The sequence below is a fragment of the Festucalex cinctus genome, chromosome 11, assembly GCF_051991245.1.
Source record: "Festucalex cinctus isolate MCC-2025b chromosome 11, RoL_Fcin_1.0, whole genome shotgun sequence".
Classification (NCBI taxonomy): Eukaryota; Metazoa; Chordata; class Actinopteri; order Syngnathiformes; family Syngnathidae; genus Festucalex; species Festucalex cinctus.
The window spans coordinates 12,402,970-12,423,261 of record NC_135421.1 but is presented as its reverse complement, the minus strand read 5'-3'; the positions used below and the strand labels follow the sequence as shown (position 1 = coordinate 12,423,261).

The 20,292-nt window shown below is 39.0% G+C and overlaps 1 protein-coding gene across 5 annotated transcripts in view; it reads left to right on the top strand.

The window, feature by feature from the left end:
- tbc1d4 (TBC1 domain family, member 4) overlaps positions 1-5,311 on the top strand; it is a 49,589-nt gene extending 44,278 nt beyond the window's left edge. For all 5 annotated transcript variants that reach the window (XM_077536758.1, XM_077536755.1, XM_077536753.1 and 2 more), the window contains one exon: positions 1,789-5,311. In XM_077536758.1, the coding sequence (XP_077392884.1) occupies positions 1,789-2,028 (240 nt within the window). In that variant the 3' untranslated portion in view covers positions 2,029-5,311. The remainder of the gene's footprint in view (positions 1-1,788) is intronic.
- The last annotated feature ends 14,981 nt before the right edge of the window (positions 5,312-20,292 follow it).

Here is a 20,292-nt window from a genome sequence, read left to right as displayed (position 1 = left end):
GATGACTTATAATGCACACAATATGCACAGTGAATATGAAACTGTTGAAATTCATAATACGTATTGCTCACTAAAAGTCATAATTGAACATGTAAAGTTCTAATGGGCGCTTTCACCAATTCTTTTATCTTGAATGGTCCATATTACCGGTAATAATAGCAACCGGGCGTCTTCTCAGTTGAACTATTTACTGGATGCCAGAAAGATGCGGAAGAAGATCTAATCTGTCCAAAATGGTTTCTATTCTTATACTGTCTTAGCTGCCCGCCCACAGGGGGGGGAAGGCTCATCGTAGCCCATGTGAAAAATGATGGTCTCAACTGGTTTGGAATTAGTGCGCCATTAGTGCTGATAGATTAGAAGGCGACAAGCCAGGGCAGGTCACAGCGACACAATGACCAAGCTCAAGTCATCTATCTAATCATCAAGAGGCCTAATTTAACAAACATTATGTCCATAGTGTGAGATATCATTGTGTTCAGTAATTAGATTAGTACGATTAGCCTCGTCCTTTGGAAGTAAGGAATACATAATGCATGTTTTTTTTTGTTTTTTTTTTAAACCAGGGGTGTTAAACAAATTTTTCACGTGACCCACATTGTACTTGCAGGATTTCCTCGGAGGGTCGTTATGACTGTGAAACTCAATAAATGTTTAATCACCGGCTCATAATTAGTACATATAAACTACACAACAAATTGATGGATAACTAGTTTAGAAATCTGAAGTCAAGAATAATATTTTATTCAACTAACGTAACAACAAAATGATTGCCATAGCTCGATGTTATTCATTACATATGACAATTTGAAATTGTATTAAAGATTTTAGAAAGCGTCATGGAAGTTGACATATGCTTGATTTGCCTTTGCGGGCCACGTAAAATTATGTGGCGGGCCAGATCTGGCCCCCGGCCTTTGTGTTTGACACCTGTGTTTTGGATATTTAATTTCTATCATATACATTATGGACATGTAGCACCCTATAATGCAATAATTTCCTGGAAATATATCGCTTAAAAATGTAAGGAAATTTGTGCTTAATCAAAAATGGAATATAATAATAGGAATAATTTCAACATTAACGTAATAAAAAGCAGTTTTAGGAAATTATTATTTTATAGGGTTCCAACTCTGTAACAGTGAACATAACAGATCTTTGATTGTTTAACAGTAAAACATGAACATATACATTATTTAAATAAAAATGAACAGGTACATTTAACTAATACTTGGCGCTCCCAGTTTTTGCGACAGAGTAGTTCTAATAAAGTGGGCGGAGCTTACTTTGATTAACTCTCTGCAGAGTTGGTTTAACACTAAGTAAATCAGCTAAATAAATAGACAATATTTATATATATTATAATAGATAGATATAATATGTAATAGATAAATGAGTCAGTGTTAAAACTACACTTTGGGGGTTGAAATCAACTCTGAAACATTTAACACCAAAATTTTAACACTCCAATTTTTGTAAATGTATACAGTATACTGTAACAGTCTTGGATTCTCAAAAAACAAAATGTAAAACTTTGTACTGAAAATGAACATAAACATTACATTATCTGTCAAGTTTGACATGATAAGAAAATGACATAAATCAAGTGCAAATTTTATTGCATTTTCAAAAAATTATGACATTATTGGGTGCTACAGGGCAGCATAGTGTATAGTGATTTGCATGTGAGCTTTACAATCATGAGGCTCCGTATTCAAATACAAAGAGTTAAAATTACAAAATGGATGGTTGCGGGCCACGTAAATCCTACTGTGCTGTTTTTACCAGGGGGCCCGACAGAAAATCCAAACCCTGGAAACCAACGTGGAGAACTTCCTGTCCCGTGAGAGCAAATTGAAGCATGTGATCCGCACGCTGGAGCAGGAGAGGTCGGCCCATCAGAAGACCATCGAGCGCATGCGCTCGTGCCTCCCGCCCGATGTCCTCGCCGACGTGGAAATGACCCACATGAAGGCAACGTCGCCATCACCCGACTCCAAAGCCAAAGCTGGCGCCAAGAAGCCTTGATGGCGAGCGAAAGCGTGCAAGGACACGCAGAGAGGCGTGTAGTAGGACTCCAGTTGTGGTACACGCTACACTGCTGTGTCACGCTGGTCTGATTATTGGGAATGCACAGTGGAACCTCTTGAGGGCCGTCCATACCCACAGGAAAGGATGAAAAATAAATAATTCTGGGTCGAACTAAAGATTTACATTGAAAACTAAAAACGTATGAATACGTTTTTTTAATACTTTGTCCTTCACTCCCAAAGACGTGTTTATACGTTTTTTTTGTTTGTTTGTTTTTTTATGAAATAGCATACAGAAGGCTTTGATGCAGCTTCTGATATGAAGAGGTGGCTTAAAGCTAGGGATGGGCAAGTACCGATACCAGGTATCTGTATCGGGCCGATACCAGCCTTTTTTTCCAAGTACTCGAGTACTCGTGACGCAGACCACAGACAAGCGACCGATGGCAGAGGGGGAAGACGTTAAGTGAGTCCTCCTTGCCTGTAACTGGCGCTAGCTTGCAGCAATTTTTCACCAAAACTTCACTGGTTTGGAAATAGTTCAAAATTGTGAATCTTAAACTAAAACAGCATTTTTGTGTTTTATTTTGAACGTTAAGACTATTGAAGAGTGACTGTGCTGTTTTTTGTTTTGTTTTTTGTCAAAATTAAAGGAAATATATTTGTTTAAAAATATCTTTTCGTGATTTTTTTTTTAATTCGTCAAAATGTACTACTGGTATCGGCAGTTGGTATCGGTATCGGTGAGTACTGAGAGTCTGAGTATCGGTATCGGTCTGAAAAAAAGTGGTATCGAACATCCCTACTTAAAGCTTTTGTAGTTATTACAAAAAACGGCCAGCAGGTGGCAGAAGAGTATGAGATCAGCCAAGGCCATGTTGCAACAAGCTCTTTTTGTCAGCGTTTTCAACAGGTTTGTGAATCCTGATCTAACGCTAATTGCTGCAAAATGGAAAGCAAAACAAATATACTTTTTTTTTCTTAATGAAAGAAGAGACTAATCTTTCCTTTGGTAAGTTCCATGCTTTTATTGCAATAGAACAGAATTTCCTGTGGCCCTTGCCAGTCAAAATTCAGTAAAACAACTGGGAGCGATGGGGGTTGCTTCAGTGAAAATGGTTGCGAGTGAATGAGTTTTGTTTCATTTGACTTGGAGGTTCCACTGTTTCCACTTGTACCTTTTCTACAACCCTACAAAAAAAAGTTACAGCTAAGGGGTTAAAGCAAAAAAAAAAAAAAAAAAACGCCAACAATGAACCTGTATGTAGCATTGATTGTTGTGTAAATTCAAGAAGCACAACATCCAAGAGTGGATTTTTTTTAAGCAACACTCTTTTCTTATGGATGGCTTTGTTTTTGATTCACTTGAAACTTTTTGCCGTTGTTGTTGAATGTATTTTTCGTCCAAAGAGATTTTTTTTTTTTTTTTCGTTTCCAGAAAAGTGACTTGAACTTTTCAGAGTCGTCTTCTCCTCTTTAGGAGGAAGTGTCTCTTCGAAAAGCTCAGACAGGATGTGAGGTCGTCTGCCTTGTCGGTTTCCTGTGTGACTGACCGCAGTGTCGCCTCCATGACAGAACTCGATCAAACAAAACGTGAATGTCCTCTTTTGCTGCTTTTGCCAAACCAAACCAAACTCTCATTCTGCCTTTGCCTTTAATTGTTAATTGCTCAATTGAGTTGATTGTTGATGTCTTTTGGAGAATTACAACTTGGTGTTGTGATCATCAGAGCCGCTTCTGATTCACTCTCAAGCAGTGTGCTGCCGAAAGAAGTCCAAGAAGAAGTCCAACCTGATGTCAGTACATCCACACTGTAACAAGATTTGGACTTTATTTGTTTCACGTAGGGACTTATTTCTCAAATAATTGAACTTTTTTCATGTTAAAATTAGGCTGTACTAATTCATTATCCACTACTTTGCTGTCTAATGAAGACATTAAAACACAACAATATTTTTCTGGTAAATATAATTTACCATTGTCTTTACTTTGTAAGACTTTTTTTCTTGTAAAGTAAAACTTTATCTTACTACGATTTAAATCAGTATGACTGAAGAAAAACCTGTCAGCTAATGCCAACAGTTTAGAAACTTTTCTCGTAAATTTACAACAGGTATTTTTTCTTATCTCTTATTAAATATTATTATTATTATTATTATTATTTGCATTTCTCCAAAAACAAAGGTGAACTTCTTGAATCTAGCAGAGATGTTGATTCTCATTTGTGGTCTAAGGAAGTCATGTCAACAACATGACGTGAGCTTTTTATTTTTTTAATTTTTTTTTTATTTTTTTTTAAACCTTTTCACATTGAGATACAATTTTAGTCCTTTGACCTTTTTTTTTTTTTTTTTTTTAAGGATAACACGTCAGCTTATAACAAATCTGACATATTACATTCATAGTATTTTACTCAGCTTTTTGTGCTTTTTTTTCGAGAATATATACATTTTTTTAACAAATGTTGAACAAACATTACTTTTAAAAAAAGTGCCTATCATAATACATTTTCTCCTCAAATACATTTTCTTAGTAGTATGACTTTTTTTTTCTTTCCTAAAAAAAAAAAAAAAAAGCAAACCGTACTATTTAGTCTTGACTATCGTAGTTTGCTATCTGAAGTTTAATTGCTTTGCCAACCCAAAAATTATTATGCTCCATCTAACACTGACACAAAAACAGGAGTCCAAAACATTCAGAGAGTGATTTTCCCATCCCTTTAAAAAATATTTACAATATATTTGGTTAATTTTTCCCATGTATATGAGACAATATGTACATGATTATATTTTGCTGCAGGTGTATTGATGTCCTGTTGTTGCCGTGTGCGTGGTGATGTCCGGAAGAACTTGAAAGTTTCCTTTTCACACAAACTGCATTGTTGCAGTCTAAAGTGCTCCTTCCTGGCTGGCACCTGACTTTTGTTTCAAGTGCACCGCCACATTATGACTCCACATTTGACTCACCTGTTCCGATCCTGACTGAGAATGAAACGTCGCTGAAATGAAAGCACATTTGATTCCGTCTGTCAGCGTCCTCGTCCTTGTACAGATTTCTTTCTTTCTATTGTCAATCTTAAGTGCTACACATGTTCGCTTGAGTGTTTTTTTTTCTTGACGTTTGCATATATTCAATAGCACTTTGCTTTGTTTTTGTCTTGCTGAGCTACAGTGTGTTGAATAGTACACATTTATCTCCACTTTGCGCTCATGAAAATTGTAAATGAAAACCAAAGTGTTTGGTTTGGTTTTTTGACAAATAAAAAAAGGTTTTGTATGTTCTGTGGGAAAAAGTATTTGTACCGTTTTAGCAAGTAGCATTTTATGAATGCATACTTGGACCACGCTGGGAAGAAATGACCAGAATAAACTAAAAAACATTACAGAAAACATACAAATTTGGTAGGAATGAGCAGTTTTATTATTGTTCATTAAAATATCTTTATTTTTGCAAGATCATGCATTTCTCAAAATAAAGTTTTGTCACAAAAAGATTTCAACCATTCTCCTTGGGATTCCAACATTTGTATTTAAAAAAACAAGTATAATAAAAAATGTAAATTAAAAATTATTAGACCATTCTCCTCAAATTACCAATATCAAATCGGGGCGTGGTTACCCCTCATTTATGCATTTTGAAACAAAATGACAAGCTCCTCACGTTACTCTTTTAAATTAATGACTTTCCCCCACAAAGGGGCTTTCCCTGAATGATTGTTTTTTCCTGTTCTACTACAACATTGTCAGAATTAATAATGGGACTATGAAGATTTTTAGAGCATGAGCAGCAACCAGGTTGTCTTGCAGGAAATGAATCTCCTTTTTTGAGGGCATTAACATGCTTGAAAACTCATTTTAGTAAGTCTGTTGCCTGGTGAAAATGTTTCTGTTTTAGGGACCCTGTACACAACCCCCCATAATTCACTCAGTGACACCCCCTGGAAAATGAAAAAAATAAATAAATAAATCAATTAACGCTGACACAAGTTTTACAATCAATACAAAATTGGTTGGATGTGTCGCTTTATAAGAAGATGCGCAAAAATTGCCTAAACTTTTGAGTGGTGTCATCAAAGCATGTCGTCAAAATTTTGTGATCATTTTGAGGATTCACCTTGAAAAAGGAGTGTGAGAAACTATTTATTTGAGAGATGCAGCACATACTGAAGAAGAATTCTTCATGTTTGCTTTTACTTCTCGTATGTGTGTGATGTAATTGAGATGACCAATGCTGCACACCACACATACGATACATCCACTGACTCAATTGGACAAATTGACTTTTCGTAAGATTATTCTGGGGGAAAAATACGCATCTTTTTTTTTATGAGATTGTGTAGGCCTTTATCTTACTTTGCAATGATTGGAGGATGTAAGACATGTAAATGGACTGCTTTTTATATAGCACTTTACACCATATGTAGACTAGTGTTTTAATACATTCAGTAGCACTTTGCTTTGATTTACTAAGATACAGTGTGCTAAATCCTGGGGAACACATTCTGTATCCACTTGGGTTGGCATGCTTTATACAATAAAATTTAAAAACAAAAGTGGTTTATGGAAATTGAAAAAAAGTTGTCAAATAAAAATATTCTTAGACAAATTATTAATTTGATTTTTGTATGAGAATTGTGACACATTGTCGCTGTCCTGTGAAAAGCAGTTATTTCCTATTCTTTTTTTTTCTTTTTTTGGCATGTCTGCATTCAGTTTCATCCCAAAAACGTAAAAAAAAAAAAAAAATGTAAAAAAAGACAAAAATTGACATATGTGTTTTTCACAGGACAGAGATGACTTTTTTCTCCCATAATATTACAAATTAATTCTCATATTACAAATCTGCTCCCCAAAAATATGACCTTTTTACCTTAGAATGGCAACTTCATTTTTGTAACAACACATTTTCTTGCAATAGTAATAATCTAGTATCTCTTGAAATTCATAACTTCATTCTAATTAGATTTTCAAAAATTAACATTACACATTACACCATTACCATAAAATGTTTATTTTCTCATTGCAATTACATCTTATTGCAATATAATGTCTGTTTTAAGAAAAACAATTCTTATCATATTGCAACATTTCTTGAAACATTCTTGTAAGGTTAAACATAATATTCAGTGATATTATCATAACGATTTCCTGTGACTTAAAATTGTAACGATTTTCATTGGAGTGCTGACAACTTTTACCTTGGAAAAATATGATTACTCTCTTTAGAACATGTGTGTCAAACATAAGGCCCGCGGGCCGGATCAGGCCCTCAAAGGGGTTTAATCCGGCCCGTGAGATGACATTGTAAAGTAAAAAAAAATAAATAAATAAATTGTAATTTAAAAATTGTACTCAGCCGGCCATAATCAAAATATATAAAATTTGCAATTTCACAAGCAGTCCTCAGATGAGCAATGCAACGGGGGACTCGTCCTGGATGTCATTATTTTACACACAACTTAAAGTTATGGCTTGTTTAATTATTATTATTATTATTTTAAATCATAGACCGACATAAATGTGTTAAATACGACACAAATTCAATTACTGTTAACGCAAATAGATATGACAAGGATTAGCCTTCTTAGAACGTCATTAACTGCGCCACGTAATACATTCTGGGAACAATATATATGCAAAACACGTCTGGAACGAATAAAGAAAGTGTTGCCGCGTTCCATTTGCATTTGTGTTATTCTTTGGAACAACATGATTACAGTTGAGCTCTGTAATTTAGGGCTGGTCCACGAAAATCTGCGTATAAATGACGGTAATCGTTTTTAAGTTATATACCGTTAGTTTACCGATGTGGCCCACTTGGTAATATATTTTCCTCCATGCGGCCCCTGAGCTATTATGAGTTTGACACCCCTGCTTTAGAATGATGACTGTTGTCATAAGATTACAATTGACTTCAGGGGGAGGGGGAAATGCGGTTTGGAAAGAGAAACACTCTTGTTCTCTGTATCTTTAGCTTCCTCTCGTGATTGGACGTAAAGCAAGTTGACTAGCATGAATCCTCCCACCAACGAGTGTCTCTAGAATGTCGGATAAATAACACCCCTCCCCTATAGGAGGGTCTGACCGGTAAAGCGTGGCCCGCCGTCAGCCTCTGCCAAGCCTGGAGCTCGTCACGCATCCAGATGACCGCCAACCGGCAGCCTATCGCACACCAAAAACAAAGGGGGCGCATTCCTTGCGTATTCCCACACGAGCGCACATCCTGGAGCAAGGGAAGAGCGGGACACCGGGGTGTAGGAGTGGGGCCGGCGGAGGGGGTCCGATGGGGATTGACTGGGAACGATACTTCCTCTGTTGAGCGTCTTATCAACTCTGTTCGAAAAAAAAAAAAAAAAAATGTTTCTTTATTTTTCAATCTTCACTATTTCAATCTATCCCCTGTTTGACCTGAATGCTTACTAATACAGTGTTGAGGGATTTTTAATTATTTATTTAAAATAAAGTGAATCTTCTATTCACACGGAAAGCAAAAGTAAAGAAAAGCAAGTATTTCACATCTCCCCCACTGAATCGGTTTATGATTAGAAGATGGTGGCAAGTCACTTCTTTAGTCTATGAAATTCCTCATGTCAACATAGTTTCTTGACATCAAGAAGGTGACAAAGCACTGTTTGTCTAACTGAAAAATCTTCAACTCACTTCAACATAGTTCCTTGACACCAAGATGACGCCAAAGTAATATTTTTATTGCTTTAGCCTGAGCACAAAAAATGGTAAAAGGTGAGCTAACAGATATAAGATCTAAAAAAAAATCTACAAATATGGAGCTTCACTGTATACATACTGATCTGGGAAAGGAGAGCCACAGTCACCAATGCATTTTTTCAACCATTTGTTAAATACTGGGAGAACAATGAAACAAACAAAATAAGCACACTGACATAGAAGCTGCTGTTAGCCACAGCTCACGCTCAGACTCTCATGCGCAAACTTGGGGGTCCGTGCCCGCCCTGTCAGTCAGCCGTGCCCGCCCTAGCAAGATGAATCACCAACTATTCGTCCTATCAGTCACGTAAACTTGCGCCTTCTGTTTCAAGTAAAGCATGGCGTGCCAGCCAACCACATACCTCCTTTCAAGTTTGGCTGTGATTGACAACTAAGCGAGCCAATGACAATCAGGATCAGGAGGGATGGGGTGGGGTGGGGTGGGGGGTGACGCGCGCTCTGCAGACGTGCCTTAGCCAAATCTACTTCCGGGTAGCATTTGCCGGCTGGCGCTGGGACAAAGACTGAGCAGTGAGCACGTCGTGTCGCTTTAATGGAAGCCACCAAACGCCAAACCTCGATCCAGGATGACACAGTTGACATCAATGGGAATCCTGAGTCCACTGGTTACGTTTACAAGTGAGTGTCAAACTTTTATTTTAATTAGTTAAGCCACACAGCACGGATGAATTGTAGCAATACACAGTATGCTGTTAACAGACCCAAGCAGTCACACATACATACAACAACTATGGAGCATAAAATTATTTATCACTAAAGCAGTTGCAGTACAATGTGAGTTGAATTCTCTTTTTTTATTGCCAAGTTTGTTCATGTTGATGACTGTCACTAAGTTCTAATTTAAAAAAAACAGCACTTTACACATCCTTTTTGGATTGATATTCTGCTTAGTTTTTCACTGAACCCATATGTTGTTTCTGTATATCATCGACATAACTCAACCTTATTTCTAAATCACTTTAAAACAGCCATTGCTGCATACAAAGTGCTGTGCATGGAATAGAAATTAGTCTTTTAGTAGACACAAGTAAAATAAAATAACACGAAATAAAATTAATTCGAGTAAATATAAGTAGATAAGTATACACGCAAATAAAATACTAAAAAAAAAAAATCTGTATAAGTATAGAAATAAAATAACAAAATACAGAAGGCACCATAAAAAAAGTAAAATGATGTGAAGTCTCATGCTGAGTCAAAGATCAAAGAATAGAGATGTCTGGCAAAAATGAAAGGAAATTTTTTCCATATCGTACAGCCCTAATCCAACACGCAAATGAAGGTAACTGCTAGCCAATTCCAGATAGAAGGGGCTGGGTCACAGAGTCATTCATTCGGACATAATTGTTTACAGAAGTGATGAGTGGATTTGTTTCAAATGAACTTTTGAGTGGAATAAATGCTAAATGAACTACACATTTTTTTTTTCAGTTTGTCTTTTAGATTTCAGAACGAACTGCCGCTTTTAAGTGACAGAAAATATATCTGAACACTTTTGCAGTTGTCACAATGCCACTGTTCAACCTGATGAACATTTGATTTAGGTTGAGAAAGTGTGCCCCCCCCCAAAAAAGGTAATGCCCCCCCTACAATTTCTTTCTGGTGACGGGTCTGACAATACATGCAATATTTTCTATACTTTCGATGCTTGCAGTTTTTTTAATGTTCTGCATTTGGGTCTTGAACGCATCCCTAGCGATAACTGTATAAATGTTCAGGCACCAAGTACATTATGTATGACATTTGTGTGTACATGTCACAAGGGTCTTTAGAGGTCGGTAGCAGACTGAGGGAAAAGTTGATGATGTAAGCCAGCTGCGAGAGCGAGCCGAGCAGCTTGCTGAGTGTCCTCGTGCCTTATATGGGAATTTTATCGGCTCCAGTCCTGGTGTACTCCCAAAACATTGTTCTAGTGGACCACAATCACTGTTATGAGTTGGACAGGCTCGGCGTTTGCTTCCCAGCATCAATAAGTGTGTGTTAAATGTGCAGCAGGGTGATAGATGCAGTTGGAGATTCTTTTTACGCAGGGAGGAGACAACAAGTACGGGAATGGGAGGGAAAACAGCTGCAAGGGGTGGGAGACCCTGGGGGCCTGCGTCGGGTCCGAAGAGAGAGTATGGCTCCCTTGAGACCTCATTCACACACGTACATATGTTCAGTAGCATGACCCTTGTGTTAGTGGGTTGGGGAGAAAAACATCCTGGCACCACTGGATGGCGCTGTGACTATCTGAGGAATCTAAGTAACCCCATGGCTTGCTTAAGACTTGGCCTTGAGGCGTTCAGTTATTAGCGTCACTCATCTGTCTTGTACACCATGTTAACATTTGGGAGCAATTGGGCGAATTCCATTACAGGGGTGTCAAAACTTTTTTCATCCGAGGGTCACATACAGAAAAATAGAAGGTTTTCTTCACCTTTCATTTTAAACAATGGGAAAATCAAACTAAAACAGAACTAAACTAACATTTTTAGGATCATTATTTGTACCTTGACAAGGGGCAGAGAAAGTGGGGAGAAATTTTTGTGTTTATCATCTTCATTCTTCTTAATGAACAGAAATGTTGTTGCTATTTTAGTTGTCAATCGTTTCTTTGCATCTTTGCATAATTTCTATATTAAACCGAGTTTCTAGTACCACATTTGTTATAAAATTAAGATTTGAGTGGCTGAAGCCTAACCCGTTACACATATTTTCAGAAAGAATCCAATTCTGATGCAGGTCGTGATATTATTTTAAAAACATGCTGTGGGCTGCTTAAAAAACAAAACAAAAACAAAAACAAAAAAATTTGTACATTTTTATTGATTAAAGCAGCTATATGTAAGATTTAAAATTTCAAATCTCTACTGCCACCTGTGGCCGAAAACAAACTGCACGCTCGTACACGCTGCGCGCACTCGTACGTGCACGACCTCAATACTGAAGACTGGGCTCTTCATATCCAATTAAACTATGTTTTCAGAGGTAAGAAGTTTTATAATGTTATACAAAGCTGGCCACTTCACGGAATGAGACTCTCGATCCCCACTAAACAATTGATGTCCACGGGACGTGCAGATCATATTGCTTTAGTCGGTCGAAGTCCAGTCCTGTGCTGTACTCCAAAACGATATGCAAATTACGTCAATTAATTGGACCTCATTCCGATGTTAATATGCAGTTACATATTGTAGTCACCCCGCTCGACGGACGTCAACCTGATTCTAGTCATTATTAGTGTATGTCGCCCCCAGGCTAGCGTCATTGTGCATGAACCGAAAGGTGGGCTGTCAGTTATGGAAATTGACGATTGTGAAAAACATATATAGACCCATTCACTACTTAGTGTGATATGGCCGTGAATGTTATCGCCAATCAGTAGTACCGTTCACATTCCGTTAGCATAATGTAGCTACAATAGGTTGTTTTCACGGAGGAAAATAAGGCAACATTTAGCCTGATTGAAACGCCGCAGAATGGAACGTCTGTTCTTCATAAAGTCCTTCTGTTCTATTACATTCAACTTTGCCGCCCCTTTCACGCTAAATGTTGCCGTCCACCTCACTTTCACCCCAATAGTTACGACCGAGAAGTGATCGATCTTGAGGTTACTGCTATTTGAAAACAACACATTTTCTTCTAAATGTCAAGACACTCGCTTCTTACCTTTTCGAGTAGAAAGAAAGCCAGCTGTGAATCACTTTTCTAATCCAAGTCCGATCTCAACTCTCTCCACCGCTGAAATGTCAAACCAATGTTCACTCTCGTTCTTGCCCAGCGTCGGTCACTATCAAGTTTAGATTTATTTTTTTATTTTTTCATGGCACTTGACATTGTGTTAATTTTTTTTTAAGCAGCCTTCCGCGGAGTAACAGCGGGTGTCTGGGGCAGCGAAAATCTGTACTAGTTCCGTCTTCGCGCGACAGGAAACAACTGACGAGGACGCACATGACGTCACATCCTGCAGACAGAGGGCGGGAAATTCGAAGGATTCGGACCCGACGCTTCCTAAATAATATTGGCCAGAGGCTTGTAGGAGTACCCATTGTGAACAGCTAAGATGTAGATCTACTAATTAGAATATGTTTCAGTCATAAATGGTCAAATAAAAAGGCTATTGTTAAGATATTTTTTGGGGAAATCCTACATAGAGTAGCTTTAAATGTCACAAAATAATAACTTTTGAAAAAAATAAATAGATCAATAAAATAATCCCTCGTATATAGTTGGTGATTTTCAGACAATTCCTGTGATAGACCAAGTGGTAAATGGTATGTAATATATTAAATATATTCATTTTATTATTTATCCAGTATAAATTTCACTGATTCATGCATATTATACCCAAATATATGCATTTTATGGTTCAGGTATTATTTTGTCCATGTTCCACTGAACTGCAGTTATCTGACTGTGAATGAATGTGGGGCCTGGCCTGTTGATGGATGTCAGTGAATGAGCGTCTAGGCTCAGCTGGCTGTTAACTGGAGAAAACGTTTCAGTGACTCAACGTTGTGTCAAACCGCAGATTATGTGTGAATATGTGCTTGTGTTTATTTCCTGGTTAAATAAAAGTTAAGTTAAAAAAAACACTTTACAATTGTGTAACTCAAGCTAGTTGTGCTTTGCAAAAGGCACATCACACTTTAGCTTCTTTTATTTAAGTGTGAATTGATCCCAAACTTTGGACATCCTCTTTCTTTGATGCACTCTTTCCTCCAGGCTGGTGCTTATAGCTTTGCAGCAATGATCCATGTGGAAAAATAATCACCGCAAAATCTTTCAATGCAGTGAATAATCCACAATATAAGTACAATAGGTGGGTTGCAATCACGTGACTCCAGCATTCCGAAATTCAACTCAGGAAGTAGGGAACACCCATTGAAAATGATGGAAAGCGAATATGCAAAAGTGTTGGGTGAGCCTGGACGTAGCTGACAGGCTCTAAAAATAGTAAAATAAGTCGGATATCATCCTTACACTCTGAGGAAAAGCGATTTTTCCAAACTCATGTTGGATTTTCCTGGTGTGGGGCAATCGACATCGCGAACTACCTCATCCTCCAGACATCGTTCTACACCGCTAGCCAAATGAAGGCGTATAAAAGCCTCGAGGCTTATTTCGTGTGTGGTTGGGTCAGCGAAACTTGGATCAAAAGAAGCACTAAATGACTGCCGTCTTGTTTTTGTTCAGGTGAGTAAATGTCTCTTTTCAACTCAAATGTATATAAAGGTACCACTGGCATCAAGCTACAAGCTAGCTGGCTAACTGTCACGTTACCTGCTATTTTCTATGTGTTGCTAGGTTAACCACTCTCAGAGGTCTAACCTATGTTGTGACCGTCCTGGAAGAAGGACCTCAATTTAAGAACCACTCGTTGTGATAGCTAACGTAGCTAGCATTGCTAAAAACAAAGACACAGCCACCTAGTATGGACAAACAAGCTGTAGAACAAACTCCACATAGTGTTAATCACGGTTAGCTATATTTCCGGTAATATCACACCGGCCTGTTGAGAGTTTTATTCAGTTATGTAAGTAGTGTCATTACTGTATCCTTACTTTTCATGAAGTGGTCACTGCATATATGAGCGTTGTCCAAAAAGTAAAAATCAAAAAAAAAAAAAGAAAAAAAAAAGTAAAAAGCAAAAGTAGTTTTTTATTTTTATTTTTTTTTTTCTTGATTAGACCGGTTGGTACAGCCATAAACAGCACAAAACTTCGGCATTTTCTCAGCTCTTTCCTATGGGGAAATTACTTCCTGTCCCCCATCAGGGCTTGGGCGCTTGTAGTGACGTCACATGAAACCCACCTATAGAGAAAATAAACTGGCAAAATAGTAAGGGATGACGTGAGTTCCAGTGCAGAACCGGAGAGACTTTCCCTGGCTTTGCGCAAATGCCTGCTCTAGAAGTCATCGGTGGTAGCTTCCTTCTGGTTTGTCAAGGACAGATCCTGTTTTGAGAAGGTTACCATGGATAGTGTAAATTATTTTTTTAAATTATTACATTTAAAAAATTATTATTATTATTTAAAAATTTTATTACCTATTTTTCCAACTTATGTGTCATTTGCACTATTTGTGATGTGATTATTTTTTGTTGATTTACTTCTTGAATTTACACTCTCAATTTAAAGCATCTATGCCTTTGTATGCAAACAATGTGAGGCTCCGTCAGCATGAATAACGAGACGCCACTGGAGATCCCTTGTCAAGTATGACTGAAGTCTCAGGCGATCGGAATGATCAGAGCTTCCAGACTCGGGGCCCCTGAGCCCTTTGCACCTCATCACCTGGCCTCACATCACCTCCGCTATGACTCAGACACGAGACAGGCGAGGGCGAAGGAAGACGAGCGAGAGACGCCGAAGATGCTGGCGGCTTCCAAGGAGGGGGTGGTCAGACGGACCGGGAATGAGTCAGACGTCCTCCTACATGTCGCTCGATTCAATCAAAGCACGAGCACGAGATCCAGGTTGCTTTATCTGTAACTTTTCATACAAACTGTAGCTGTATTTTTCAGATGGTGCTGAATGAGGCGATAAAATCGCTACAGGAATATTCTGGGATTTCATGCAGACTGTACAAATTGGCATTTTTCTGCCTTTTTCGTCATGGTGCTGTTTTGTATGAATGGCACCAACATGAAATGGGGGTTAAGAAGTCGACCTGCCAATTTTCTGCCTCTTTCACACTGCATTAATGGCCCCAACATGGAATGGAAGGATGAAATTGACCAGGCAATATTACGGCTTCTGAAGTAGTAACAGAAGAGAAACACGATGATGCTTGTGTTGGAAAAGTGACAGAAATCACCTGCCCTGTTACGCTGAAAGCAATCCAGGCCATGGCACTATAACATCACGTTATCTGATCGCAAAATATCAGAAATATCCTGCTTTGCTGGGTTCTGTGGCGAAAGCCGATCATTTTCGCCTGTTTTCGTTGTACATGTTACAATGACAATATTCTATCTATCTATCTATCTATCTATCTATCTATCTATCTATCTATGCTGGGTATTCTCTGTTTCAGTGTTTTGTCTGTGTAAAAGATGCAAAATATGTAACAGAGACAGGTGCATAAAGGGATGCCATAAAGGTGGGACAGAAATGTGGATTGTGAAACCGAACCTGCCTTCTTGTGTTGAAAGCAATTGTTGCAAACGCGGTCTGATGAGACAAATTTATGGGATCTCTGTATTATGGGTGGGAACCTCTAGGTACCTCACAGTACAAACACAAGGCTCACGATAACAATTATCTCACGATATGACAATACCGCGATTATTGATATATTGGGCAGGTAATAAGTCCACGATAATCTACGATAAAACTACTCAAGACATATACTGATGTCAATTGTTTCATTTTATAAACTATGGCCATTTTTTGTAACAATGCAAAAGTAAACAAATAAATAAAATTACTTAAATATTAAATCCAATTAAATCAACATTAATATTCGTGAGAAATTGTGTGCTTCAAAAAGTCGAAACATAAAAAATGTTTCAAAATTTTAAAATTGAAGATATATAATGCACATTTTTCATAGAAATGTATGCAAAAGTGAGTCCATTGCTGGACAGGTAAATGTCTTACACAGGCAAAAGTAAGCTCATGAGTCTTCTTCGCCTGAAGACTTCCGTACATTTCCCCGCCACCTTTCTGAGGCGCTCCCCCTTGTGGCCTGCCAACTAAATGCTCAATAAGTAATGAACAATGGAGGATGGATTATAGTGGCTGTATTTTAACTAGAAATATTGATACTAGAGTATCAATAATCTATCGGCAAAGTATCACGATTTATCGCAATATCGATATATCGTCACACTCTCCATGATAAAAACAACAGAATGATGCTTGGCTGTGAAGCAACCCGGCGCTGCTGAGTGGAAGTTTTTGCAGGCTCTCCTTGTGAAAGAAGCTTTAGTTCAAGGTTACACCCTGGATGACCCGGTCACATGACCACGTGAGCAAGGCGTGGCCTCACGAGAAGTGCTGACATCATGCGGCGTGTACTTCCTTTTCACAAGACCGCGGGGGTGATGTGGTGGGCGAGGCACACGCGTGACTCACGCACAACGTGACGTCAACCTCTGAGAAACTGGACGGCAACATTTTCATTTGTCTTTTTTTTTTTTTTTTTTTTTTTTTATGCCTGTGATACACATTCCTTTTTCACAGCCTTCGGCCTTTTCTTTTTTTTCCTCGCTAAGCCACCCAGCTGTTGCAGTGAGCGCGGACGGACACACTGGATGTTATTGTGCTGATCCGACAGCGCCCGAGCAGGGAGGGGAGACAGCTGTACTCGTGTGGCCCAAGGCGGCCCGTCATTAGTGCCAGCCATCGCTCCCTTGTTCCGCATGGTCCCCAAGCGCCACACCCAAGTAGAACATCCACTGACCTGATTTCTGGCTGTCCTTCCACCTGACCACTCTCCAAAAGGAATCTGAGTTCCATGCTGCTTGTGCATTGCTTGAAAAAAATCACAATTATTGCAAAATTGGACAATACAAATCTAGATGTGATAAGCGTGCTAATGTTAGCTCAGTTCTTGTGCCTTAGGCCGAGTACACACATAAAGACAATCAGGCTGTTTGTGTTCCGATTTTGCCACTCCCTGACCAAGGATGTGTTACCCCGGGTTTTCACTGGATGCGGTTGCGGTGCGGTTGCGGTGCGGTGCGTCTTGACTGCGTGCTCCGGACGGGTCAATTTTTTTGTCAATCCACACCGGCTCCGCACAGCTGCGGTCCGGCAGCTCCGTCGCCGCCCACTTCCCAACGTGTCTCGCGGGACCGCGCGCGCGCGCGATCATGTGGCATTTCACAACGAGAGGTGGACTTCTTTTTATTTAACATTTTCTTCTTCTTCTGCTATGAGATTCCATGCAGCATCCTTTTTTTGGTTGTCCTTGTAAAGCATATTAATAACGAGAGTCGGGTCAGTGCGGGTCCACTCTTTATTTCTGTCTTCCGGGTCCGGCTGCCGCTCAGTACGGCAAGCGAGACGGGCACAACAAGCAATCGCGAACATCAAACTCACAATACATTACAGTCCTTATAAAAAGGATGTGCCGTGTCATATATTATTTTGTGGTTTTCCACCTCCAATATAAACCTCTCCTCGTCCATGTTCGCTGGTGTCTAAACCGTGAATGAGCACATGGCCCGGCGACGCCCACGTCACGTTTTGCTGAAAAACTTGAGAAATAGGAGCTGGCGAGTGTTTTATTCTGAAAGGTAAACGGAAATTTATTTTGAAACTGCCTCGGTCTTCCTGTCCCGCTCGATGTGTTTTGTGCTAGCTTGCCATTTGCCGGAGGCCTACCGCTGCGGCGTCCGGCAAAAATAGAAAATAGGCTATCCTTGCGGAAGGCTTGCGGCACGCCGCAGGCCTTCCGCAGTCGACACGCAACGCACCCGCAAGCGGTGTAAACTGCACCATTCGAATGAATGGAATCTAATTGCTTGCGTCGCCGGACCGCACCGCAACCGCACCGCAACCGGTGAAAACCCGGGGTAACGCCTGACTATCTTATGTCTTACAAGATTTTCCTCTAAAATTATCCTTTGGTCTGAGGTGTGTTAATAGTGGATTTGCCCCAATAATATAGAACTTTTTAAAACGTGTCTAACTCATTCACTCCCAGCCATTTTCACAGAAGCAATCCCGTTCGCTCCCGGCTGTTTTACTGGATTTTGACTGATTTTGCAAGGCCCACAGAATATTGTGTTCTATTGCTATAAAAGCCTGGAATCTATCAAAAGAAAGATTAAAGTATCTTTTTTCATCAGGAAAAAAAAGTATGTTTCTATCTGTTTCTGTTTTGCAGCAATTAGTATTAGAACAGAGCTAAGTTTCATCAGTTTTCACAAATATATTTCAAATTATAAGTAATTGAGCTTTTTTTCTACATGGTCCAGGTTGATTTCCTTTGATCTGCTGCCACCTGCTGGCCGTTTGTGTAATAACTACCATTTCTGCAACCGTTCTTTGCAGTTGAGAGGCTGGATCAAAGCCTTATGTATGCTCTAGCATAAAAAAGAAAACAAAACAAAACGTATAAATACGTCTTTGGGACACTTAAAACATAAAAAAAATCGTATTTACACGTTATTGGGAGCAAATGTGTTAATAAAGGTTGTTTTAGTCACAGAAACTAGCATAATAAATACATTTGAAAAAAACAAAATCATTCATTTTCATTTTAATAAGCATAAAATAAAATCAACAGTGCTTTTAAAAAATCAAAAACTAACTTCAACTTCATTTCACATTTACAAAACTAATTAACTATCATTATAGCAAAAATTTCCTTCATTTTCATCTTTGGCAATTAATTTAATGCAGGGAGTCCTCGAGTTACCCCGGGATTACACCGGCTGCGGTGTGGCTGCGGTGCGTTCCGGCGACACAACCAATTAGTTTCCATTCATTCGAATGGTGCAAATTACACCAGGTGTGTGTCCGTTGCGTGTCGACTGCGTCTCAGCTGCGGCGTGCCGCAGCCCTCCCGCACGGATAGACCGATTTTCTATTTTTGCCTTTTTTGTCTATTTTTGTCTTATTAGCTGACCAATATATCAATAATTGCCGTATTGTCATACCGTGAAGTAATCGTATTGTGAGGCTTGTATCACCTATCGTATCGTGAGGTACCGAGAGGTTCCCAGCCCTAATACAGAGATCCCATAAATTTGTCTCATTAGACCTCCTTTGTAACAATTGCTTTCAACACAACAAGGCAGGTTCGGTTTCACACTCCACACTTCTATCCCGCCTTTGTGGATGGATAGATAGATAGATAGGCAGGCAGACAGACAGACAGACAGACAGACAAATTGTACATGAGCTTTTGGGGTTGATTTTTAAATGTATTTATTCCGTTATTGCAGCGCGTCAATATACCGGCAGAGATGGGGACTCGTGACTCAGACTTGTGAGAGACTTAAGTCGCTTATTTTTCTGTGACTTGCAACACATCTCGAATGAGACTCATCCACTAGACTTGAGTTGGACTTGGAACCTAAGGATTTTGACTTGACTTGGACTTGTTCGTCAAAGACGTGAGACTTGACTTGGACTTGGCCTTAGAAACTTGTACCCATCTCTGTTTACCAGAAGGAAGGTCAAATAGCTCTCTGGGAGTTGTACTTTTACTGTGTGTCGCAATGTCATCTGGTGATAGCCAATAAAAAAAAGCAATACCAGATGTCGCTTCTGAGGTGACAGCCATGCTTGCGGCTTGCATATCTGGAATGGCTGTCACAAATAGTAAAACTAAAATTAATAAGAAATTAGCAAAAACCATCTGAAAACGAATTCAAACTCACTAATTTTAAACAACAACCCACAAAACAAAATAACTAACTATAATGAAAAGTCCAAACTTATTATAACCACACCCGTCACCATGGGCGGGCCATAGGCGTCCGTGCCCGCCCATTTGAGGCATGGATCTCTAAAATGGTTCTCCTTTTTTATTATTATATTTTTCCATTCATTCGGTTTAGCACTCTTATGTCC